The following is a 27220-nucleotide window of genomic DNA, read 5'->3' on the forward strand; positions in this document are numbered from 1 at the left end:
CAGTTCCACTACAGGAAAAAAGTAAATCATCATGTTCTTTAAAATCACTATGAAGTACATGCTAAATATTTTCACCCCAAACATATAAGTAGTGAGAGGTAATTGACAAGTTAATTAGCTCAACTGAGCTGTTCCACAATGTATAGATGTCTTAAAGCATGTTATACATAAACACGAACTTTTATTTTAAAAGGAAAAAACATAAAACACCTTGCAAAAGATAGGTGCTCAAGGATTATTTTTTATTTTATAGCATCAGTGTCTCTGGCTCCAATTAGTAGAAGGCTTAATAGACCAGGAACAGACCAAAGGTTAAAGACACCAAAGACAGCCAAAGAAGCTGGGAAAGAGAGCTGACACTACATTAAAGGAGTCAGTATACTGATAAGACTAACCTCTTCTTAGAGACAAGACTGGCTGGCAAGATAAGGATGGGCTTTTTTATTTTGAAGATTAAAAATAAATTAAATATTTTAAATCATTATACTAGAGTGAGAGGGAAAATTTTTCTGAGTTCCTTTGTAATCTCGAATACAGTTACACAATGATTACACAGAACTCCATGAACTCCATGACTATACACCTAAGACCACAATTGCATAACCAACAGACAGTATCTTATTTCACTAAGGCTTTGGGGAGACTTTTCATTTGAGGATACACACACCTAACTGCAGTTTGGAGTAAATACCTTCCTCAATGTCACTGTCAATGAAAACAGGTGGTAAAGTGAGATTAAAAGGTTTATGTTCTTCATTGAGCATTTGTGCTCTGAGCTCATGTTTTTAGAAAAAGAAATCTGAAAGTGTTAAGAATTAAGTACTAGAAACAAACAGTCTCCCAAAGTGGAGAAAAGTACAATGTCTTGGTTCTGCTACTTGTTATCTATGTAAGATTCAACCAGAGATTTAACCCCTCTTCACCTCAAGTTCCTCTTCCATAAAATGGGAATAATAACTAATAGTAATGATGAGGAGGAGGAGGAAGAGAGGGGAGGAGGAGGAGGAAAGGGAGGAGGAGGAGGAAAGGAAGGTGGAGAAGGAAAGGGAGGAGGAGGAAAGGGAGGAGGAGGGGAGGTGGAGGAGGAAAAAGAGGAGGAGGAGGAGGAGGAAAAAGAAGAGAAGGAGGAGAAGAGACTTACCTCTGGGGCATTATGAAGTTTTAAAGTCATGACAGGTGTGGTGAGGCAGGCCTGTAAGTATTTTGGAAGTTAATGGAAGACAGCCATGAATCTGAGGCATGCCTGGACTACAACTGCAAGGACATAACCAAAAACCAAACAAAAATGCAAAAAAGGTGCAACTGAATTAGAGGAAATTTTGATAAGGGACTTGCATACCTATAGTATATGCTTTTAAAACTTTAACAACTTCATAATTTAAAAGCAGCAAAAGATTTGAATAGACATTTCTCACGAATGGCCAAAGTACAAGAAAAGATGCTGAATATCGTTGTCCACTGGGCACTACAAATCAATACCATCCCCCACGTGCTAATGCTGAAGGATACCTATTCACACTGTGACTCTCAAGATTGTGTTGTTTACTGGAAAAACCTGTTTCTAGTTGTGGTGTGACTCGGCCTTAAAACACATCTTTAATACCACTGGCTGGAATACAGACATGCCCTAAATTCACACCTTTAATCTCAAACAATGAAGAAAAAAGTTAGTTTGTAGAAGGAAGCACCCATGTTTAAAAGTGATGTCTAATTGGGTGGCAGACAGAGATGAATGAGAGAAAGATTTGATAGGATAGGATATGCCCAACTCTCACAAGGAGAAGAAGGGGAAGCCACTTAATGGAGAGCAGTGCAAAGGGAGGAGGCAGTTTTACTGGGACAGTTGTACAGAGACACACAGGTGAAGACAGACAAGCCAGAGACTGAGAAGGAGCCAGAAGATTAGAAAATATTGCCACACTTAATATGAGGCCAAGCAGAGCAATTCAGGAAAAGCTGAGAGAAACCAGATTGAATAAGTCAGCATGAGGAAGACTTTTGAGCCAGACTGCTAAGTTGAACCAGCCAGCCAGAGCTCAGAAAAACAAGGAAGGGTGAGTTTATTCAGCAGCAAGTCTAAGATGTTGGAAACATCTAGGCTTAGGTTAGACTGTACAGAGGCTAGACTCTTCCGGGACTGGACCTAGGTTAGCAGGCAAAGGCAGTAAGCCTCCAAGAAGACAATTATATGTGGCAAATAAAATATATATACATACTAAGAATTTCTAAAATCAAAGAATTAATAAAAATAACAATGCAAAGACATGAAACTGAAACTTCCTATCTTTTGGTTCAATTTTAAATAATACAATCATTGAATGTGTTTATCAGTTCTTCAAAAATTTTAAGTATAGAATTATCGTGATCCAGCATATAATTCTACTCCTTGGTATATATCCAAGACAAAGGAACATACATGTCTAGCCAATAACTTACATATAAACGTTCATAAGCAGCATTATTTATAAGAGTCAAAAAAGAAATTCAAATGTCCATTAAGCTGATAAATGGATAAACAACAAACTGGGTCTATACAGTTGGTTGCACTTTAGTCACAGACATGTGTTAGAACCAGGATGGACACTGAAAACAGTGTGCTAAGCTTTAAAATGTCATTCACAAGCTAGATGTGGTGGTTCAGGCCTTGCGTTTCAGCCCTTGGCAGGTAAATCTTTGTAAATTTTGTAAATAAAGACCAGCCAGCTTGGTCTCTATATAGCAAGTTCTAGGATGACCATAGCTATAAAAACCCTGTCTTGAACATAATCAATCAGAAAATATTATTACACACTACATGATTCCACTCATCTGAACTATCCAGAAAGACAAAAAGATCAGTGATTGCCTAGCATTGGGGAAACAGGGAAGTTAAGAGGAAGTAGCTAAGGACTGAAAGATTTTCTTTACAGATGAGGGAAATGCTCTGAAATTATTAAGAATCATTGCACAAGCCAGAGGAGGAATACACTAAGTTACAGAACTGCAAACTTTATGTGGAATGTGAGTTGTATGCAAAGTGAATTACATCTCAACAAAGCTTTTAAAAAAAAATAAACCAGTACTCATAAAGTTCATAGCACCGTGTCAAGCATCTTGGAAGTGCTCAATAAATATAGGCTGATGATATTATAGAGTCCAGAAAATGCATTATATATATATAATTGATAATATATATAATTGATAATAATGATCTTCAATTTCAAAATTATGAAGCCAGTCAGAAGTGAAAAGTGTTTTCAATCTTACCAACAGCTTCATGACCTAAATTACAGTTCCAAACATTTTTAACAATCAGAAACAACAGTAAATTAATTTGATGACAAGTTTTGAACTCTTCCTCAACTATTTCAGGAGCACTTTGTTACTTCCTCCTTAGAAATTCTAGTTGTATTTGTTGCAGCATTATTAAGTCCGTGTCGCTTCTTCTGCTAAAATATAACCTCTGAAAGGGAAAGCACACCACCCCACTCGTTTCTGAGTCTAGAAAAGGAGCATGCTGAAGGGCTGGCTCTCAGGACTCACAGGGAGAGACCTTAGAGGAAATGCCCTATAGTGGGGAGAGGAAACTTGTAGAACCCACCTCAAGAAGAAAGAAGGGCACCAAGTGAAGGATAGGGTTGCCATCCCACAGTCAAAACTCTGACTCATAATTGTTCCTGTCTTAAAGAACTGCAGAGACAAAAATGGAAAGGTGCCTGAGGAAAAGGAGGTCCAAGACAGGCCCAAAGTGGGATCCAGCTCAAGGGGAGGCCCCAAGGCCTGACACTATAACTGAGGCTATGGAGTGCTCACAAAAAGGGACCTATCATGCTTGCTCTCCAAAAGACTCAAAAAAGCAGCTGTAAGAATCAGATGCAGATATTTGCACCAGAACAATGGACAGAAGCTGCTAACCGCTGTAGCTGAATTAGGGAAAAGCTGGAAGAAGCTGAGGGGGAAGTTGACCCTGTAGGAAGACCCCCCAGTCTCAATTAACCTCGACCCCTGAGATCTCTAAGACATCGGATCATCAACCAGATAGCATACACCAGCTGAGGAGGCGGCCAACACATACACAGAAGAAGACTACTAGGTCTGGGTTCAGTCAGAGAAGATGCACCTAACCCTCAAGAGACTTGGGGCCCCAGGGAGTGGAGAGGTTTGGTGGGGTGGGGTTAGGGGAGGAGATATCCTTGTGGAGACAGGGGGTGGGGTGAGGGGAAGGAAGTATGGGATGTGGAACAGTCGGAGGGAAATAAAATCTGGAGTGTAAAAAAAAAGATTAAATAAAAATTTAAAAAAAGAAATAGAAGGGCTGGTGATAATAGGTACTCAATTAAATAAAATTTTAACTCCAAAAATATCTAAATTTTTTAGTTTTTTTCTTTTACTTATCTAAATTCCTGCTTCACTTCCTTTAGGGAAAGAAGTAAATGGGTTGGTAAGGTGTCTCAGTGGGTACAGGCATCTGCTGGGAAGCAAGGACACGGGTTTGATTCCCAGGAACCATGTGAAGGTAACTGAGAGAACTTCATGAAGTTCTCATCTGACCGCCACGTGCACATAAAGGCATGAATATGTGCACACACATGATGCACACATTCAATAATGAATTAACTTTTAATAAAAGAAAAGGAGTTTTAATGACTGACCAATTTAACAATTGCAATATCTCTACCAGATGAGAGTGCCTCAATAACATCTCAAAGGACATTTCACCAGGCTTGATAGTCCAAGAATGTCAAGAACAGGGTACTTTAATCAGATGAGACCGCCTACAATAGCGCCCCCACCCCCGCCCCCACCAGAAAACAGTACATTTAACCAGCCTGCACCATCCCCAAATCAAAATGGATGGAACTCTCCAGTCAGCTCCCAGCTCCTGTTGCCTTTCAAGAGCCTGCTGCCTCCAGGCTACCATCTGTGACCATGTTAGTATCCAAGAGCTAAGGTTTGCTGCTCCCAGTGAGGTCTGCAACTAGTAGCAGAAACACTGCATGAAAACATGTCCAAAAGTGGCAACTGCTTCTAACCAAAGCCCAAGTGATGACTATGCAGGCGTTCTAAAATATTTGGCTACACCTGGACTCTAAATTTGCTTTTCAGTATGGCTAAGGTGTCTTAGACAAATCACTTCATCCAGAGATTCTTATGCAGGTGTGCACTTTGGATCCCAGGGGAACTGGTTTGGTTTTTGTAATGCTAGAGCTACTCCCTGAAGACTGACTTAATTTGCTTAGAGCCCAAAGTTTTTAAAATTTCCCTGGCTAATTCTAATGAGGAGTAAGGAGTGGGAAGCAGTGACTAACTTCTCTAATCTTAAATCGAGTGAGACAATTAGAAGGTACACTGCTCCATTGGAGAGTGAGAACCAAAACTGATCAGCTTTGAAGAACTTGCAGTGTCCGATGCCTGAGACATTTAAGAATTCAATAAATGGTATTCCAGTCGCACTTACAACACAAGAAATGAATAATTCCACAGCAGAGGTAAGGTGAAGAGACTGGGAAACACTAGCGTGGGTCCCACCATACTGGTAGCTAGTGCTGCAGTACAATCTTATATTATCCCCAGGACGAAGTCTCTTCTTGACACAGGCTGACTGGAGCTTCACAGAAACACACAGTGTCAAATAAGGGGCAAGCCACCTCTCCAAGGTGTCAGAAGGCCAATCCCGTTCTTACAATTTAATGATGGGAAGTGAGGGAAGACAGGGCCGGCAGTTCTGTAACACAGGAAATTCCCTCAGCACACCTTCCTGATTTACACTGGGTTCTGATACACCCCACATGTGTCTTCACTCTCCTTTCTGCCCCCACTCCAAGTTTTCAATTGTTCAGCTCCACATCTAGGTGATGAAAACTTAAAACCTGTGCTTATAACATCTATGAGAAAGCTCATTTTGAAAGCTTTCTAAATTTCTACTTTACTGCCATGAGGAAAACAGAAGAAACAAAAGACCTCAGTCATCCACTAACACAAAAACCTTAGTGAAGACATTTAATAAGTGTAAGTTTTCTGCTGCGAGTTGTTGAAAATCCTGGCCTTTGGACTGTGGTGCCAGTCACTGGTTTTTACAAATGTCCTAGGAAACAATAGCATGTATTTTCCACAGTGGTTTTAGGTTACATGCTCAGTTTCACCTACGGATTTTAACTTGGCTAAGTCTGGCCTGGAGTTCCTTTTGAATCTAAATCTCACCGGATTTGCTTAAAGTCTACTCTTCCAAGGGGTCCCTAACAGTTGGACAAGGAAGTCTACAATCTTGTTTTCAAATAATTATAAGAAAATTGACACCCAGTTGAGAATAGCATAGTTATCTTAGACCAATGAAAGATATAAGATTTATCTCAGTCATGACTCTTTCTCAGTGGCTTAGTGACTATGTCACCAGAAAGCCATAGCTCTAGTTTCATTCTGCTTACTCACTACAGTAAAGGAAACATTATAACAGGTAATTAATGTCTTCCTTTGTTTAAAAAAAAGAACTTTAAATTATTTGCTGGAAATCTCAGCAGTGATTCTACAGTGATTCTAGCCCCTCAGAGGGCACTCTCGAAATCGGTTCTATCTTCTGTCTGTCCTCTGGACTCCTACCCTCAGCCCAGTCTCAGTCCTCATCTAAATGTTACGTGGGAATTGGCTCCTAAACCACTAAGAATGCCATTCTACAAACTTTGTTTTAAATTAATTAATGTATTTATTTATTTTAGAGTTTGTCAGTAAAGAATAGCTCATAATTTGGAATCATCTAGGTCTAAACTGTACTCCAGCACACATACCCTCCCAGAGAAGTGATTTTAGACCCACTACCACAGAACATGCCACAGTGCTAGGAACCAGTGAGGAAACCATAACCTGGAACCAACCAATTATTAGCTCGATTACTTAAATAGCCTGAGACATGCAGAAAATGTAATCTCTTGCTTCCTTCAGTTCTTAATTCCAAGTGGCTACTTCAAAGGTTGTCTATTGAATTTAAGAAACCTCATTTCAAAAGGAAGAGAACAAAGATGGAGCAGAGACAAGGCTTGCTTGACCTCTCACCTTTGTCAGCTCCCTTTTCCCTCCACAATTCCCACTAGACCTAGACCTGGAAAATAAGGAAAAATAAATCAAAATCAATTTTTCAAATTTTTCCAATATTTTTCAAGAATTCCTCCCTACTTCTCTGCTGCCACTCCTTCCCTCAGTGACAGCTGGTCCATGTCCATGGCTTCCTCAGTACGAATGCTCGTACGCTCACACACTCGCAGGCTATGCTGGTCCAGTGGGAACTCTAAGACCTGCCCATGGGTACTTCTTCCTACTCCTTCAGTGTTTCCTGAAAGATGGTAACTTTCCCAGATATTCTCGTGTTCCCTGGAATTGTCTTTTCATTGTGTTAGCAACTACCATGTGACCTAACCTACAAGACCTTTGACTATCCATGAGACATACTTTTAATACTCCACAAGGTTGAATATATGTAGCTTTCAGATTCCAGATAAGTGAATGGATGAGCAAATTCAATAAATAAAAGACCAGATCCTTTTCTCTCATCTAAACGAAGTGTGGAGAGCAGAGGACTATATTCTAATCCTAGCTGTATTCACTACTGTGTATCTGACTTTATAACACATAGTAAGAGGCTGCGCTTCAACTTGACACAAGCCTAGACAAACCTTGAGGAGACCATCTAATGGGGAACTAACTGAACTTCCATCAGACTGACCTACAGGCATATCTGTAGGCATTTTCTTGATCAATAATGAATGTGATAGGGCTCGGCCCACTGAAGCAGTGTCACTCATGGACAGGTGGTCCTCTGTAGTATAAGAAAACAGACTGAGGGGCTGGAGAGACGGCTCAGCGGTTAAGAGCACTGACTGCTCTTCCAGAGGTCCTGAGTTCAAATCCCAGAAACCGCATGGTGGCTCACAACCATCTGTAATGGGATCTGACGCCCTCTTCTGGTGTGTCCAAAGACAGCTACAGTGCATTATAAATAAACACATCTTTGAAAAAAAAAGAAAACAGAGCAGGTCACAGACATCAAGTCAGTGAGCAGTGTTTCTTCATGGTCTCTGCTTCGGTTCCTGCCTCCAGGTTTCTTCCTTGAATTCCTGTCCTGACTTCCCTCAGTGATCTACTGTTAAGACAAATAACCCTTTCCTCACAAAGTTGCTTTTGGTCATGGCATTTTATCACAGCAGTAAAAGCAAATTAGAACAGAGATCAATAACTATTACTAACATTGTTATTCACCCTGAATCCAGGCTAAAATCCCTTCTAGATCCCTCTTCTGACTAATTCAGCTCTTGCCTAATTAATTGCCTTCCCCAAACTAAAACAATCCTGAAAGCCTTTTCTATGTCCTCTGACATATGACCCTCTTCTCTCTTGTTCTTATAAGTATTTTTCTCAACCCCATAAGAACAATAGTACCAACCAACCAGAGCTCCCAGGGACTAAACCACTACCAAAAGAGTACACATGGACAGATCCATGTCTCCAGGTGCATATTTAGCAGAGAATGGCCTTGTTGGGCACCAATGGCAGGACAAGCCTTTGGTCCTGCCAAGGCTGGAACCCCCACCCAGTGTAGGGGAATGTCAGGGAGGGGAGCAGGAAGGGGGTGGTTGGGGAGAGGGAACACCCATATAGAAGAAGGGGAGGGGAATGGGATGGGGGCTTATGGACAGGAAACTGGGAAAGGGAATAACATTTGTAATGTAAATTTAAAAATACCCAATAATAATAAAAACAGAATTTTTCTATGTTCTCTGACCTATGACCCTCTCCTCTCTTGTTCTTCTAAGTATTTTTTCTGACATGTCTTATGAGCCTTAATAAGTCTGAATTTCACAGAATATTAGAATCAGACGCTATATAGAGGCTACAGAGTTAATTGTCTTCGTTTAAATTTAAGAAAGTTTTCAGAAAAATAAACAATCCCAATAGTACACACTTGTTGTAAGAACCAAAACTAGTTCTGAAGTCTCTGAAAATCTCACAGAAAGAAGCAGAGTTTAAGCTGCAAGTTTAATGGCTGACATCAAGTTCCTATTCTACAACTCATTAGCGAGGTGGCTTTGGAAGATTACCTGCACTCTGCCACAATTTCTCCTTCTGTAAAATTAGATAAGCAAGATTCTCCTCAGAGGGTTGATGATAAATGTGCAAGTGTGTGTAAATTGCTTTAAATAGTACCTTGCACAGGATAAATGTGCAACAATATTGGGTAATGCAATTATTGTTATTCAAAGAAACAGTCATTCTTTAAAAGATCTAAAAATTATACTAATCTGAATAATTTACCTTTTTCTAGCTTTACAATTCCACTTTTCTTCAGTACATTCTCTTTCCAGAACAAATTAAAATAAGTGGATCAAAAAACCTAATAACTTTGACAAAAACACAGATAGACAGACAGACTGACAGACACTCCCCACTACCTGCCAAATATATTTTAATCCTTCAGGGCATATCTGAAATTGTGGGCAGTAAATTTTATATACATAAATATGTTTTGTGTATACATAAACTATGTTTTTCTGTACATACATACTTATGATCAAGCTTCATTTGTAAATTAAACAAAATAAAATAATAACTAATATTAAAACAGAGCAATTCAGAGATGAGAAGATGCCTCAGTGGTTAAAGCACTTATTGCTCTTGTAGAAAGCCCAAGTCCAGCTCCCAGCATTCCAGCGCACAGTCAACCCTCCTTAGAATTTGGAGAGCACCAGGCACACACATGTTGTATATACACATATGCAGACAAAACACACAAACATATAAAATAAAACAAATCCAAAAAAATTGAAAACAGAGCAATTTTAAAAATATCGCATATGCACTTCATTTTCCTAAATATAAAGCTTTTATCTTTCATTTCTCATTACACACACACACACACACACACACACACACAGACACACACGCACGCATTTATTTAACTTTGTAAATAACAAAAATACTTTGATCCCATGCAGTATGATGGTTACATCTATTTGAATTTCTATGTGTCTATCAAGCTCAATATGTTTTAACGATAAATTGATAAAGACAAAATTTATCTATTTAAGTTAATCAAAAAATTGTATGTGCAGAAATTAGGAAAGTTTGGCCATTTTGAGAGGGTGACATTAGTGCACACTAGGTTAGGGTAGGCTGATGAAGGAGTATGGACTTGGCGCTATAGAAGACAAGTGAATTTGAATTTAAAGGCAGGGTGTGGGTACGAGGCAGCAGGTTCACCATCTACTACGGACAGGGCTGGAAGACCTAAGCACGGACCAGCGTGAATAAAGTCAAAAGATGATACCAGAGATTACTACAAAATCATAATGACTACGAGACCATAGCACTCTGAGAGTATTGCCATGTTTTAGTCCTCTTGGATCCTCAAAACCTACCACAATCTTGGCATATCGCTGATAAACTATTTATTGAAATAAGAAAAATTACTATTTTTCACTTTTTTTTCTTTTTTCTTTTTTTTTTTTTTTTTCGGAGCTGTGGACCAAACCCAGGGCCTTGCGCTTGCTAGGCAAGCACTCTACCACTGAGCTAAATCCCCAACGCCCCTATTTTTCACTTTAAGTGAAGAAAACTGAATGGATTTGAACTCTGTCTGATAGGAACATGAAAGCCAAACGACAAAGGGCTCAACAAATTCTCACAAGCTATTCATACCACTAGTCTGGAATGTGTGTATTCGTTGTGTCTAAATCACCATCCGTGGACAAATGAATAAAATAAAATGCCAAATCCTCTTCTTTTCCCATCTCCTCCTCTTTTTTCTTCCTCCCCTCCCTGCCCTACCACACACAGTGAGTGCTCAGAGAGAACAACTGAGAGAGACCTGAAGAAGCACTGACTAAGCTAACATCTCCCACAGAAAGTGCCTGCCACTAAGAACCCTGACCTAAAGCTTGGCAGCCTGAACAAGCCAGGGTGAGTTTGAAGGGGAAAACTCAGTTTATGTAAGGTCCCTATCTCCCAGGACTTATGCTAAGAGAAAAAAAATGTTAACAAATTTGGCAAGAAAAATAATGATGTTTGGTGTGAGTAACAGTGTTATTGTTTATGTGGTACAACAAATTTGATTTCTTGAACCTATGAATAACTTGATAATCAGACCTGGCCTTCATTTACTTTCTGTGACTTGAGAGATCTGAAGTTTGACATGGTGGCAAATGCTTATAATCTTAGCTACCCAAGGTAAGAAGATCACAAACTCAAGACCAGCCTAGACAACTTAGTGAGACCATCTCGAGATTAGAGTTTCAGGGGCTAAAGCAGTGGCTCAGCAGGTAAGAGTATATAACTACTCTTGAAATGTTCAGTTCCCAACACCTAGGTGAGACATCTCACAACTGTCTGTAACTCAATCTCCAGAGGTATCTGATGCCTCTGGTATCTCCAGGTACCTGCATATACATGCACAAACTGCACAGAGATGCATATACATACACAAAATTAAAATAGTTTTAAAATTTAAAAGGCCTGGGCTTGTAGCTCATTGATACTGGCATGGGACCCAGAGTTCAATCCTGAGTACTACAAACAAAAACCAAAACAAAATAAAAACTATATACCTGGAACTAAAGCTTCTCAGTGAGTAAAGGAATTACTACTATAGAACACTAGCTTGCTTTTGCTCTACAAAAGAAGAAAGTATAACATAACAAATATCAAGCACAGGGCAATGGTAGCACATGCCTTTAATCAGCAGCACTCAGGAGGCAGAGGAAGGAGGATCTCTGTGAATGCAAGTCCAGCCTGGTCTACAGAGTGAGATTCAGGACAGCCAGGGCTACACAGCGAAACCTTGCTTCAAAAAACTCAAAAACTGAAACCAAAAACCTAGTATCAAGCATATTCTAAGGTTTTCATTTTATAAGCTTGCTATTGTAAGTGAATGAATAATTCAATTTTAAATGATCTATCACTCATAACTCATGTCTTCCTAACTCAAACTTAATATTAAGTGTAGGCACTGTAACACACTTAAGCTAGAGGGCATGAAAGGGCAGAAACCAAGTGTCTTTGAAAGTCGAGGTGGAAATGTGCCCTTGAGCTAGGGATATATTAATAGTTTGCTGGTAGAATACTTGCCTAATATGTATCAAGACCCAAGTTTACAGGAGCCAAACTCATGAGAAAATCTGGGAAGGTCAACGGGCTAGGGAAGGAGGTTGGGAGACAGAAAGGAAGATGGGGAGGAAAGATGTCCTTTCTGTCTCAGTAAAGAAAAACAAAACAACAACAAAAAACATTTTTTTCTGTACAGCCAATTCTATTTTTACTATGTTTAAAATTTAAGATTACCAAAATTTGATCTGGATTTAATCAATCAAACTTTCTCACATACATACATTCTTCCCTTTCTTTTTAAATTACATATTTCATGTTTCCCAAAAAAAAAACGTGTTTGAACATCATAAAAGCCAATTTAGATAAATTTCTAGCAACGTGAATCTGTTTGGAATCATTTCTCAGATGTAGTTTTCTTCTTTAGTTACAAATTTTTCATAATTAACAGAAAATGTAGAAAATATGCTTTTGTAGAAAATAACATAGCTCTAATACATGAAGACAAACAACTCTAATGTACTTTACCTTGCAGCCAGGATGGTCTCCTTACTGCCCAACCATGCATTAATATCATCCCCCATACTCTCCCCAGTTAAATGGCTTCTCTCCTGGTCCTTACATCTCTAAAATCTACCATCATTCACAAATTCAAGCTGACTTGTTAGGTACAAGTCTCTCCATACTTGTGCAAACTAATTGATTCTCCTCAGATCCTCGTTCCTTGTTGCCTTGGTGTTGCTCTTCACCCAGGAAAAGAGATCTCTGAGTGTGTGCTGACACCAGCGCTGTCAGCTGTTAACAACCATTACACGGCAGAATAATAGCCTGCTTCCCTCTAAGGTTTTCCTTCCTTATTTCAGCACTGAGTTACAGATTTCTCCCAAAGCATTTATCACTAATGTACAAATGGTGATTTCGGATACTATCTTTTATTTATTTTATATCTCATTTTTTCATTGTTTAGCGTAAGATTAAATCTAAAATAATAATATTTGGTTTTTGTAAACTGGGTTTCAAGAAACACCATGTGAAATAAAATGAGATAATGAACACTGCACAGTTCAAGACAATATGTGGGTTTCTGACAGCTGTGCATCTCTATCAATGAAACATTAGCAGAAAGAACAGAAATTAACTACTGATCTTCATGCAAACTGGAAAAACTTCCCAGAGCAGTGGACAATAATAGTATCAGTGCCATGCCTTAGACTTTAACAACGTACGCTTCTGAAAAGTCTCCAAGAAAAGTATATGAAATTGTGAAAAAGCACTAGTATCCCAAGAACTGAAAACTCAAACATAGGAACTACAGAAGGCAAACAAGGAAAAGCAAAACTCAAGATGCAAAGAAGGGGGCACAGTGACAGCTACTGCTGCCCAGCGCAAAGATTTCCATTTAATAAATATGACTTGATGCACAGCCTGAAGCAAGGCAACTTTGTGAACAGATAGATGTATGTGTAGCTGAGATAATAAAAATGCTATTGAAATAGTACTAAGAATGAATGTTATGGGAGCACACAGTGGAGGAAAAGAATAAAGAATCTTTACATATGCCCTGACTCATTACTAATTAGTCACTTTTATCTCCTGTAGCTTTTCACACTGCTTTTAAACCAGCAGGAATATTTACTGAAGATTTATCATGTGTCAATTACATGATAGTTAGTTACAATCTCCTCCTATACTCTGCATATAGTTAGAAAGGTAAACCAAACACATTTATGGGAAGTTACAGTTCATATAAGATATAAAGAGCCAAAGGCACATAAATAAAACATGCCTTCCAGAATAAGAAGAGATCACTTGGAGCTTCCTGTTTAAAAGAGATTGTATGAATAAAGAGAACTTCAGTGTCCCTTCAAGAATGAGGTGTGGTGGGGTGAGGTCTGAACAGAGCCAGGAGAAAGACATTCAAGCAGAAATATACTAGCTTAAAAAAAAAAAAAGACACGGGCTTAGCATAAGAAAGTACTTTAGGGAGATCTAAATAATCAAGGAAGGCCATATTAAAAATTACATAAAAACATAGGGTAGTAAAAGCTGAGACTGAATGTGAAAGGCTTTAAACATCATGTAGAAGAATATGAAAAGTTTATATAAAAAGTCTCAAATAATCAAGACTTTCTAGCAAAAAGAAGTAACATGATAAACATAAAACTTTAAACATCTAGGTTTTAATATGCATAATACATGGTATACATCTCCATTACAGACATGTTTTAGCCACACAGAGAGAGAGTCATAAAACGAAGACACTAAAGACACAGTGAAGATGGTAGGCTGGCACAAAACAGACCTGGGAAGGAAGTGTTTGCCTAGGATTATGTTGTGGGAAACAAGCAAAGCCCATCACACAGAACAGAGAGTAAACATGAGAGCCCCCGACAGGGCTTACCAATTACTCTGTTTTACTTCTGCCGTCATTAGCATGCTTATACGAAATTCAAATTGTCCCAGCACAGGGCAAATAAGTAATTGTACCAAATTGATATATAAACAATGGCTTCACAGGGTTCAATAAAGTGCAATTGTTCTAGTGTGCTCCGAAAGTATTTGAAAAATAGAAGCCACATGACTTATTAACTGCATTGTTAATTCAAGAGAAAAAAACCACAACAGAATCACAATATGAGTAAATTAACTAGAAAAATATGGGTTTGCTCAAGCTGCAGCCTCAGTTCACTGTACCGATAGTATATCATAAAACTAAGGCTTAATCTCTTCTCTAATCATATCTCTCTCTCTCTCTCTCTCTCTCTCTCTCTCTCTCTCTCTCTCTCTCTCCCCCCCTCTCTCTCTCACACACACACACACACACACACACACACACACACACACACACACACACACAGAGCTTCCTGGGCACCTCATTTCCCTATCTTAAAGTGTCCCTATGTTCTCTTAAACCTGCCTAATGATTCCTTACATCAAATTCCTTCTTCTCACACTAACTTTCTTATTACTTACTAACATTTTACATCATTAAATATAAATGCTGTAAGAGTCTTTAGCCTCCTTAAAGTGTTTTACCATCAATAAAATATTTACAAATTACTTTTTATAATCCTCACAGAAAAAAAATGAGCATTAGGTATTATCAACATCCACAGGTTCTGAGAAGCAGTGAACCCAGGACCACACATTCATAAGTGTTAGATCCATGCCTACATCATGAACTTTCTAAGCCCAAGTTCCAAATATCATTGGGTTTTATTATGTATTTGTGGGACATTTTTATTCAATATCATGTTTAAGTAAATATGTTTTAATAAGGTGCCTTAATGGTCAGGTATGTAATGCAGAGCCATTTACCAAACGAATCTAATTATTTTCCGTTGTCTGTGATGATTACAATAATCACTGGATAAAAACTGACAAGAAAATAAAATGTTAGTAAAATTGTTATTATACCAAGACATTTTTTATCTTAAATTCGGCAATGCAACATTTAACAACAAAGACAGCCTGGGTGATTTAAGGATAGTGAGCCTTCAAAGGGCAGGAGCAGGGCATTCCTACTCTCTTTAACTCTGGTGAGGCCTCCAGTGCTGATATAGTTCAGAGCATCCTATTACCAAGGAGACATAAATCAGAAGGAGTTCAGCTAGGAGCAATAAAACAGATTAGCGTCTGGACGGGTTGACTTTAAAGAAAGTTTTAAAAGAATTAAATCCAGGTAGTCTGTGAGGCTGGTGCCCACACCAAAAAATAAGTTATCTTGAAAGTATGCATCTTCAATATATACATAAGTATCACTGCAAATATCTGAAGAAATATTTAGAAAAAATTCAGGAGAAATCTGCAGTCAAAAAAGAAAACCTAAAGGAGAACCCCCTCCCTCTGGCGTGGTTGAAAACCACACTCCTGTGGGTGTTCAGTGCGGGTGGGGTGGGAGGAAAGCTTATCTGGGATGCTGTGATTGTGACCCTGGGGGAGCAGCAGGACTGAAAGTGAAGGTCTTTCTATCTTGCGTTTTGAGAATTGGTTTGCTTGTTTTTGTTTTTAACTCTGTGATGTTATACAGCCAACTGCCAACTACCTTTCTCCTCACCATGCCCACTTCTCCTTCTAAACAGGTAAATAAGCCGTGTTCCTCACACAGAATTAATTCACTGTGTTCAGCGAGGGCTGGGTGCTAGGTTTAAAGAAAAGACTTGATTTCTAACATATATTGTTCTTTTTTCCCTCCCAGCAATTTCTGCAGCTCTTCTAAGTTTTCCCACAAACTGTAAAGGAAGTGGTTTAATGAATTTGAGCAAAAACTATCTCATCGGGGCAATCACTAATAAACCCCATCTCCTGCCTGCTGCCAGAGCTGACAATGACCCTAAATGCTGGGAGACCCTGGCTCTCCCCACCAAAGCTGCAGTTCACATTGTCTTTTACCTTCCAGTGTCTCATGCTGAGTGACAGCAGACTCTACATGCAATCTACATTTTATAGCAATGACCTTCACCTTTGAAAAGATGGGTTCTCAAATGCCTTCACTCTTGGGCGAATTAAGGGAGTACACACACACACACACACACACACACACACACACACATACACACACACACACACACACACACACACACTCCTCATTCAGTGGAGTCCCAAAATTACAAAAGTATCTCCTTATTCAGGTAATTTATAAGAACAAGTTGTAAAAATAAAATCCCAAGTACTCAGAAAATCTGTGCCCAGTTCTTCAAAATAATAATACACTAACACTGTGAGAAAGAACAACAGGAGAGAGAGACAGACAGAGAGAAAGAGATGGAGCACACCGAAAGAGCCACCAATGGCTCTTTTACCAACTTTAACAGCATGGCAGCTGAAGATTCTACAATTTCTACCTATCTCTGAAAAAAATTCTATCTCTCTAGTCACACTAAAAATGTCATAAGTAGTAACACTAATAAACCTTTTATAGGAAATGGTTAAATATAATTTTCATTTATTCTTAATAAAAATAAAATTGATCAAATGTATAATGATTGGCCTCTCACACAGGAATAGTATTTGGAGCTTTCAAGCCTTTGCAAGACTTAATTCATCTGATTCTAGTTGTAAAGAAGGCTGACATCTGCAATGCCACTGTTAAACTGAGGAAAAACATATGACTGGAGACAAGGCAGTCCAAAGAGAGAAACCACTGCAAAGATTCCCAAATCTTCCTCAACAGTGAAACAACATAAAGGGTGTTATTCTATTAAAGTTTAGACCGGGCTTCAAAAAGGTTAAGTCTGTCTCCCGGTCCAGGAAAACAAGAACTAAGACAAATAAAAGGTTCCTGTGCCTAGAAACCTAGAATGACGTGTGCCTGGCTCTTTACTTGTCTGAACTGGTTAAAGCTCGGAACTAGCCCACAGAATGTGGCCTATAGGCTCCAGAACGTTGTAAACTACTTACTGCCCAGCACAAACTGGCAGCCTGGACCTGGCAACCTGGGGAGTTCCCTTTGCATGGTCACCCCAGGAGTCTCACACTCCCAATGAACCCTAGCCTGCTGCTTCTAGTTTTTCAGGGGAACTTCAAACAGGCTCTGCTCCAAGTCTGCCCCTACAACACACACACACACACACACAGAGAGAGAGAGAGAGAGAGAGAGAGAGAGAGAGAGAGAGAGAGAGAGAGAGAGAGAGAGAGAGAGAGAGCGCTTGATCCCACCTCCCAATTTCCTCCAACACTCAAAATCCGGACCAAATTTCTCACCATCCTCATAGTTTTTGAGATAGTAATCCGGGCCCGGGCCCCCGCGGCTTTTCGCCGGATTTCTCAGGTTCTGGAACTGCAGGAAATCCGTCCTTTTGCCCCCGAAGCGCAGAAAGGCGGGCGAGAGTCCCCGGGCCAGGGTCACCAGACGCTTGGAGCTGCAGGGGTAGAGAAAGAGAGAGGAAAGGATCCCGGGAGAAGGCTAGAGCGCACTGGTCAGGGAGTAAGGCCCCTTCTCACTCCCTGCAGGAGACCTGGCGGGAGATTTATTATCTAAGCCCACTCCAGCTTGCAGTCCGAGCCGAGTGCGGACTGCTTTTGCGGCGGCTCGCTAGTAACAACCAAGCTGCCCGCTTTACCCTCAGCCTCCGGATTCCCTGGGGCTGTTCCCTGACCCCGACTAGCCTCGGCTGCACCCTCCCACCGACACCTTGATGTCCGACGAACTGATTTCTAAAGGACTGGAGATGTGTTTGTTCCGAGCGTTGGGGCTGCGGCACTTGCGTGCCGAACTTGGGGCCAAGGCGCAACTGGCTGGCTTCTGCCACTACCAGGAAAGCGCTCCTGGCACAGACGCGCATGGAGTGGACCGCCAACCTCTGACTGTTGCCAAACTTTCAAGCCGAAGTTCGCGTTGCCTTCCTGACCCCAGGGGCATAAGTAACTTGGCCTACTTTCTCTAAACCCAGGCACAGCATCTAAAGTCAAGAGGATTTTTTTTTAATAACAAAACTGATTTTCCTACTCTATTACATTGTAACTGAGTAGCTTCCCAAACCTTAAGGCAGAGAGGTTCCCAGAATAAATGCTTGCCTTTCAGAGGATTCTCCCCATCCCACCTCCCAAAAGTAAAACCTGTGTCTTTTGGCACTTGAGATAATTCAGCCTGGTCTCAAGAGAACATTCTCTCCATCATACACACACACACACACACACACACACACACACACACACACACACACACGCACACACACACACGCACGCGCACACGTACACGTGCGCGCGCTCACACACACACACACACACACACACACACACACACGGCCCCCACCGCCGCCGCCCCCCCCCCCCCGCTCCAATTGGGCTTTATCTTTCTTTTCCTTGCGGTTCGGTAGTGCTTGGTTTAAAAGAAAAAAGTCTGTCAAATTTTGGAAGTTGTGTGCCGAGAAATGTTTGAGTAGTAGAACAATAGCATTTGAATCTATTCATTTTCCGGATTTCCATCAATGGGTTTTAAAAAGCCAACGACTGCTACTCTAGGAAGTAATTGGGAACCAGCCCTGCAGATGCTGTTAATGCTGAGGAAACCGGCTGTTGAAATCAGGGTCTATACATCATTTTTAACGCTTTGCTAGTTCAGGTTGTGAGAATCCAAATCAAAATGGAGACGTTAAAGAGTATCACAAAGGAGTTGGATTCAAAGGGCACTGAAGTAAAAGGAAACTCCTCTTTCAGACACTTTTTGGGAAGATACATGTCTACGCTGAGAGAGAGCCCGAAGGTTTGACTGAGTTCTCCAGGACCGAGTTGCAGGGAGGGCGCAGTTTAGGCGTCGCGTGGGCCGCCTGAGCGCAGAAGGGACGTCCGCGCGAGTGCGGCCCCAGGGAAACGCCGCATTTCCAATCTTCCGGATAAAGCCTGCACAGCCAATGCAAATGCGCCCCGCCACGGCTTCTTCCCTGAAAAGCTGCCTTCCAGAATTTTTCCGCAGCAGGCAAATATTTAGCGCGAACAAGCTGACATTTTTTTAGAGGAGGAGGAGGAAGAAAAAACTCGGAGGAGTCCGCGCAGCTGGAGCAATGCAATGCAAGTGGGGCGTGCATTTAGGAAAAGCCCTGTTGCACCCCACATTTGGATGAATTCAGAGAAGCGGTCTGCTGCACAGAAAAGCTTTCAAGGATGATACCGGGTAGGCAGCGCTGTTCCCGCCCTCCCAAGAGCTGTACCTTCTGGAACCCCGAAACGGCCTCCGCATTAGTGGCGACGACCTCCGAAACTTTTGGCTATGCTGCCCTGACCTGGAAGGAGCGCTCGGTGCAGCGCCTACAGCTACCTGCTGCGTCCGCAGACCTGAAGTTGAGCGCTAAGGGGCGGGAGCACCCGGAAAAGCAAAACTCTACGGATAAAAAATGCACACTAAAGATGTGAGTCGGACACAGCCTCGGATCTGGAATGGATGGAGAGCACTCTAGACTCTTTGAAGGAGCCCAGACTGGGGGTCCAACGTGGAGGGACTTTTCAAAAACTTAACACTTGGAGGTTCAATATTGCACAGGTTTATGCTCCTTTTTTTCTTCGGTGGTTTTTTTTTTATTTTTATTTCCAACGCCCCCCTCTTTGCAACCGCCCCTGATGGGAAGGGATCGGGGTTGCTCAACTGACTGAATAGTAATAACCGGGAAGCGGGTGAACCCAACTAGATTGTCAGGGTTTCAACGTCCAGGTTTGTGAATCTACCACTGCCTTTGGGTTCAAAACCCCCAACGGTTCCCCCGAGAGTTTCTAGGACCTTTATGGATCTCGTATGATGTACACTACGACCCGAGCAACGATTTTTTCCCACTGTAAAAAAACTAAACTATGCAGTTACCAAGGAAAACTCAAAGAGGAGGGTGGAGGGGGAAGGGCTCCATCTATAAAAAGTGTCTTACAAAGTCAAGCCTGGTAATGACAACAACGGAGGATACAAAATAAAAAAAATTAACTCCAAACTAACTTGCTCACCGCTCAGGACTCTCCTTAAATTCGATTTCTGTCTGGGAGTGAGAACTGATGAAACCATCTTTCCGTGGCAAATTCCACTTTCATGCAATCTCCCAACTGAACACTCCGACACACGCACACTGCTTTCTCTCTCACACACAACCACTCCTCTGGAGTCTTTGTTGTTCCAGATCTTCCCTTCTGTAACTTCCCTGAACCTCTTGTTTCTTTTTCAGGAGGGGAGACTAATTGTGGATATATGTAAGCACAACATTTTTTCAGTCATAACTGATAAGTTTCTGAAATGCCTTCTGCATTGCAAACATGTGCATCTTAATAGAAAACACTGCTTTCCTCAATCACTAGTTACAGCCTCACAGCAAATATTCCAGGAGGGGGGGAAACCTCCTTTTTTCTCTTGGAAAGACAGATCGGTTTGCTGCTGCTGCTGTTGCTGCTGCTGCTGTACCTCCTCCTCTTCTCCTCCTCCTCCTTCTTCTTAGTCTTCTTCTTTTCTCCTCTTTTTCTTCCCCCTTTGGAGCAGGGGATAGGAAGAGAATGGGGGTGGGAGTACTTAAATTTTTAAATGATCCATTGAAGCCCCTGCCTTACCTTAAGAAATCGAGCCAGCCATCATGAATGATGGACGGATCCAGATGCAGAGAGAGGAAGTTCTCACTGACTGTCCTGACTGGGTTCTTGGTGCTCACATCAAGTAGAATCAGGGTCTTTTCCTTCAACCCTGTAGCTCTGTCTACAGGCAAAGGTCTCCTGTTTCCAGCGTGGAAGGAAAGGGAGAGAGGGAGAAGCAGAGCCAAGAAGAGAGCCACCAGGGCTAGGCACGAGGGGGGGCGGGAGCTGCTGGAGGACATGGCTTCAGGGAAAGCACAGAGCACCCTCATTATCCCTCTGATTTAAACTTCTCTCCCTACTGGATCTCGATGGTGACTAATTGTCCTTATCTAAAGTGTGTGTCTATCTGCCCCCCCTCCTTACCCCCCCTATTCTCTTTCGCCCTCGCTCCCTCGCTCTTGCTCGCTTGCTCGCATTTTTTTTTCAGTGTTTTGGTACTGGTGGAGCGAACTCACGCCCCTAGCCAGCCTTCTCAGCAACTCGTGCCAAGAGTACTGTTCACCAGCACCGCCCCTTTAAGAGATTTGACTGCAGACATTTTTTAACTTTTTAAAGGTAAGGGGGGGGGAGGAGAAGGGGGAGGGGTGGCTGTTGTGCCCTACTGATTTAACCCGCTAGGGTCAGGAAGCGGCCAGTGGGACTGAAACAGCACTGTGGTACCATCTTGAGTAAGAGCTTATTTTCAAGTCCCCTCCCCAGTAGGCTCTGGGGAAGGCCCTTCACTGCCTGAGGGACAGTCTGTCCTGACTATTTCTTGCATACTGTCCACTCTGTGCCTTCCTTTTTGGGTTGAAGCAGTAAATGTTGTTAGGTTGTAAATGGTTTTATGATGGGCACTGAAATTGTTGCCAAGGCACAAAAGCAAAGAAGAGTCCATGCCTAGGTGTGCAGACATCTGAACCTTGCAAGACAGCCAGAAAGAAGCTTCTCCTGAAAAGGAGAATAGGAGTCCGAGGTGGAGAAGAAGGGACAGCATTCCCAGGTCAAAGGACTTCCTAGTCAGGAGAGTCAGCAAAGAATCAGTATGCTCCATGGTCCTGCTCTGATGTGTGAGGGAGAGTCCTGAGTTTCCCATATACGTTATTGGCTTTGGCAACCCATGGCCTGCACTTGGATGATAAGGCTCTTTATGTACATTTGACTCACTCCTTGGCCAATGTATTCCACTGCAAAAGTAAAGATGCCTCTCCAATGTCTCCTCGCCAACAACCCTCAGACTCAAAGGAGGAGTATGTCTTTCTGATGTAGAAAGGAGTTCTAGGGATGTCAAGTCCAGCCCCCAGTCAAAAGTACAGTGTGCTTGCTTGTAGCTCTTGAATACAGATCATCCTGGACTTCCGGATGCACTGCAAACCTCTGCTCTTTGTATTCCCACCCTCAATGGCTTGAAAATTATCCTGAGTCCCATCCTAGCACAAGGGGAAAGCAACCTAGCCACAGTCACAGGCAGCCACACCCAGTCCCACTCTCAGCTTCTGTCTGGGACATAACAAGTCCTCTACTTTGGCAGATGAAGGGACTTACTTTATGAAAAATGGGTAAATGGGAGCATCCCGGGCATTCCTTGATTAAACAGACAGATGACAGTTGACTGCAGAGAGTGGATCCCCACCCCACCCCTCCATGGTGAGGCACACTGGGCAGTGTCAGAGGTCAGTAAGCACTGTAATAGCAACCTACTTTCCTTTCTTCAGCCAGAAAGACTTGGCCAACCCACTTAGGTCTGGACTAAATCGCCTTCAGCAAACATTCCCTGAGGACGCACTGCCAATCAAAATGTGGAACCTTCGCAAACTATGATTACACAGAATGAAGCTAGCAGAGAAACCCCAAATCAGATCACTTAGAGATGGTTTCTAAAACTAAATTATACCATGGATTAACTATTGGCTGTAGCCTTAATACCTGCTTCCACTCGTTCATTAAAATTTCTAATACCTCTATGTCCTTAAAGCTATGTTTATACTCCTGGGGTTGGGATAAGACAGGCCTAAGTTCAGTACAAACCACTGTCATTTTTAAGAGTACTGACTCCCCATGGGAATGGGGACAGCTTGGTGATCAGAGGCTTCTCTGTATCCCTGGACTCAGGCACATAGTGGGCTCTCAGGAAACATCTAGGACACATGGCGGTAGTAAACAAACCCTGCTCAACACACTCAGACCTTCCACCGCTCACAAGAATAATTTTGTCGGAGTAAATTGTATTTTGAGTATCTGTTCACTGATTTGTTTTCTTAGTTATTAACAGCTTTCTGGCCATCTCCTTCAGGAAGTACTTATTTTGAAAAGCTCTTAGCTCATTTAGCATATTCAGAATTAAAAGAAACTGTATCTTCTTAACAGAAAGCTAAATTTTCCAAAGTCCCAAACACACTTTGGCTTACAGTTAATGAATTTTGGAAGCAACATGAATTAAGACCACTGGAAAATTGTTTCAAAGAAATAAAGCATAACCATTAGATGTCTATAATTATTATGTGTCAAAAGTATTCATTCAACTAAAGTAAACTGAACATGTTGAGAATCTGCTAAATTGTGAGTTTTTACAATTCTACTGATGACTTTTCTGGTCAATGCTTTGGTGGCCTGGTTACTTTAACTAGCATTTAATGTTAAATATTTACATTAAGACTTGTATACAATAATAAACCAAAACCAACAAAACAAACTTAATTGCTGATGAATACCATTTCTAGCCTACCCACTGAAATTCAATAGTTACATCCAGCCTTAGGACATCAGGAGAAAGACACAATTCTGTAACATTTTAAAGAGTTCCATATACCCTTGTTTGACTCCAAAATGATCTGATTTGGGGGCCTCTGTCTATCTTGGTACAAACTTTCCAGAGCTACTCTTTGTGTATAACCTTTCTTGCTAGCCAGGCTTTTGTCTTGCTTCTCAACTATCCCCAAACAAACGCTAGATAGATAATTCTTTACAAATCTATACATTATGCTGAAGCTTCTAGCATGTTTTCTCTATGCTGGATGACAACAATCTCCATGTCATTTCTATCAGCGATCATAATTCCCTACTGAATAACAACTAAATTCTGTCAAAAACTCTCAACTATTAGAAACTAACGCGTTGATTTCCACCCAGCTTTTATTTCAAAATACCTAGAGAAAAAGCAATTTAAGGGCTTGAAAGGGTTTATGTTAAAGGGCTTCGTTCATAACTCCAACTTACTCCATCTTTACACAGGAGACTGACAACATCTAGTGATATCATATCCACACACAAGAGCGCAGAGAGAAGGGATCAATGTTAGCTTACTCCTCAGCTTGTTTCCTGTAGTCTTCTATGTAAGAATTCAGGGACCAAACCCAGGGAACAGTGCTGCCCACTTTTAGGTTGGGTTTTCCCACATCAATTAATATGTCAAGACAACTGCCACAGGCAAACCCACAGGACGAGCTGTTCCAGAAACCCTTCTTTGAGGCACTCTTCCCAGTTCATTCTTGATGACTTTAACTTGACAATTAAAACTAAACGGTGCAATGTCTCCTTTGGAACACTATGTTCGATTCTCTACTGAACCGTTTATATGGTTTCCTTTTACCATCTAGAAGATTAAGTTCCCAAACTTAAGGAAAACTTAAAGATAAGCCATTTCATAATTTCTAGGCCTTAGGATTTTGAAATAAATAGAAGTCAATGAAAAGAACAGACATAGCTGCCATTTTCTTTTTACTAGAAAAGACCTTTCTACAAAAAGAAAAAACCCTCTGCCAACTGTTTACTATACAACAACCCAAAAGAAAAAAAGACCTTACCCTCGGAGAAACTGAAACGTGTCGAATAGCAGGTATTCGAACTGGGAAAAATAAGCTTTGTTAAAATCACCCTACTCTTACCATTTTATCCCAGAGAAACAGAAAAATGTCATCGAGTAACATGGAACTGGGAACTGAAACTAACGGTATCTCCAGTTTATGGTCAATTCTGTTTTGTTGCACAGAGGTTACTTCAAGATTCTATGACTTTAGTGACTGCCACCTTGACTACATTTTTTCTATCACTTTTCCTGTGCTTTTTTCCCCTTCAATGTCAGATGGTCACAATCACCTTATCTCATATACACCACCTCTTTTCTTCTACTAACTGAAGATTAGTTATTGCTATGCCTATTCCCTTCTTATGAAAATGTTATGCCCTAGTGACAACTGTCTATTGAGATTGTGGGGACCATGCACAGTGCTCATGGCTAGACATGTTATCTTGTTAATATTGAACAGCTTTGAGAGGTAGAATAATTCCTTACTATAGTGTGTGTCTGTGTGTGTGTCTGTGTGTGTGTCTGTGTGTGTGTGTGTGTGTGTGTGTGCTGTAAATAAAGGCTCAAATGATAGGCAATTTCTCATGCACATAAGTAATAAGTAGCAACACACCCAGGGACATCCCTCACTTCACCACAACATACTAGTGTATATTGGAGTGCAGGATCCTTGAACAAGGAGTTGCAAGACTTATCTTTAAACTCCTGAATTTAATGGATCTGGCTTTGTGGTGCTGAGTAAATTTTAACTATTTTAACCCTCAGCCATCTAGAATGTAAAATTAACACAATGTTGATGACTGCAGCAGTAACTGAATATATTTATATGTGAGAAAAGTGCTGTATAGATTCTAATATAGAATTATGCTGCTTGTTTCCAGTGTTTATTCCCTGCCTTCCACACTTCTAATAAATAGAACTGAAGGCAAGAATAAGAATAGTACATAGAAATATGAACATACTTTATATAATACATTATAAATGTCTTAGAAATAACCTTAAAATAAAAGCCCACCCTAATCTAATGTCAGTAACTAAGGCAACAAAGTGCATACTACATATTACAGGCCTCAGAACAGCTTACGTCTACAGAAGGAAAGGCAACATTGAGTTCTATGTGTCTTTTTCAGTTTTCCACTAAAAGAGAAAAAGGGCAGGTAAGTAAATGCTAATTAGAAAGTATGCTATTTCATCCTCCAAGACTCCCTGTCCTTCCAGACAAGTGGAAATAAATCAGTTATCAAAAGGGAGACTAGGACTAGAAACTGGGACCAAGTTCCACTTGTCACATACAACACTCTTTCAAAACATACATGGATGGACATTATAATTTGGAACATTAGGGATGACACACTTTATATGTAAGGCTAAAGAAGGTGGCATCTGTGACTGGTTATTCTACCTCCTGATAAATGCCTGGATGATATTTAACCCCATTACTGCCATCCAGCAGCAAACTTGTACAGGGAAAAACATAGTCATAATAAATATAGTTTAATAAGTTCTGTCTGCTAGCCCATGGCATATTGGGTGAGGATGACAGTTGTTTTAAAGACTTCTATGTATGGAAAACCAAATAACAGAAAGACTAATTCACATCTTAAACATACTGATTAAGAAGTCTATCTTTTACATTGTAGGACATTCAGTTAAAAAAAAAGAGTATCATATACTAGAAAAAAGCATGAATTTTGGAGTCTTTGATTAAAATAAAGATTACAATTTACCAACTCTAACATGTCATTTGTTGGAGAAGCCATTAATTCTTACTAAGCTCCAATTTACCCACCTGAGCAATGCACATAAGTGTAGCTGTTCCACATGTGTTGTAAGAATTAAACAAAGTAATACTTTTGTACTTACATTTTTTCCTTCCCTGGTTGAATTTCATTGTGGAAATAAGTGTAATTTGCATAGATGGGCAGAAGGAAACTATACACTTGAACCCTAAGGTTTTGAAATATTACAGTAATAAATAAAAAGTATTGTATTTCATTTTATGCTTAGATGACAGGATTTAGTCTCATAATTCAGGTACGAAAGTAAGGAGTCAAAAGGTCAAGCTGTTTCTTGATGAAACTGAAACCAAAGTCTGTTCTTCTGACTGATAACTAGGTTATAATTTTGGCATATTTGTTATTAAAAATACCTGAGGGCTTTAATATTTAGTGTTCCAGAGAAACAAATTTAGATTGCCCTTCAGTTGTTGTACAGTTTCATTAACTATACACGTACATATAAGATTAGTGTACATGCTACTTCCCTAGTCAGACAATCCTTAAGTATGAATGCTGAAGACAATTTCTAAGAAAGTGAAATATACAAACTTCATTT

General features: G+C 40.6%; 1 protein-coding gene across 22 annotated transcripts in view; it reads right to left on the minus strand.

Annotated features, from left to right (window-relative positions):
- Positions 1-27220, minus strand: part of Hpse2 (heparanase 2 (inactive)) — a 705780-nt gene that overhangs the window by 648472 nt on the left and 30088 nt on the right. For 9 of the 22 annotated variants that reach the window (XM_087578423.1, XM_087578431.1, XM_087578430.1 and 6 more), the window contains 2 exon segments: positions 21082-21419; positions 17767-17924 (listed from right to left, as the gene is read on the minus strand). The exons of 4 other annotated variants lie outside the window; for them this stretch is intronic. In XM_087578423.1, coding sequence (XP_087434549.1) covers positions 17767-17924; positions 21082-21371 — 448 coding nt within the window. In that variant the 5' untranslated portion in view covers positions 21372-21419. 22 annotated transcript variants of the gene reach the window in all.

The sequence above is a fragment of the Rattus norvegicus genome, chromosome 1, assembly GCF_021556685.1.
Source record: "Rattus norvegicus strain SHRSP/BbbUtx chromosome 1, alternate assembly SHRSP_T2T, whole genome shotgun sequence".
Classification (NCBI taxonomy): Eukaryota; Metazoa; Chordata; class Mammalia; order Rodentia; family Muridae; genus Rattus; species Rattus norvegicus.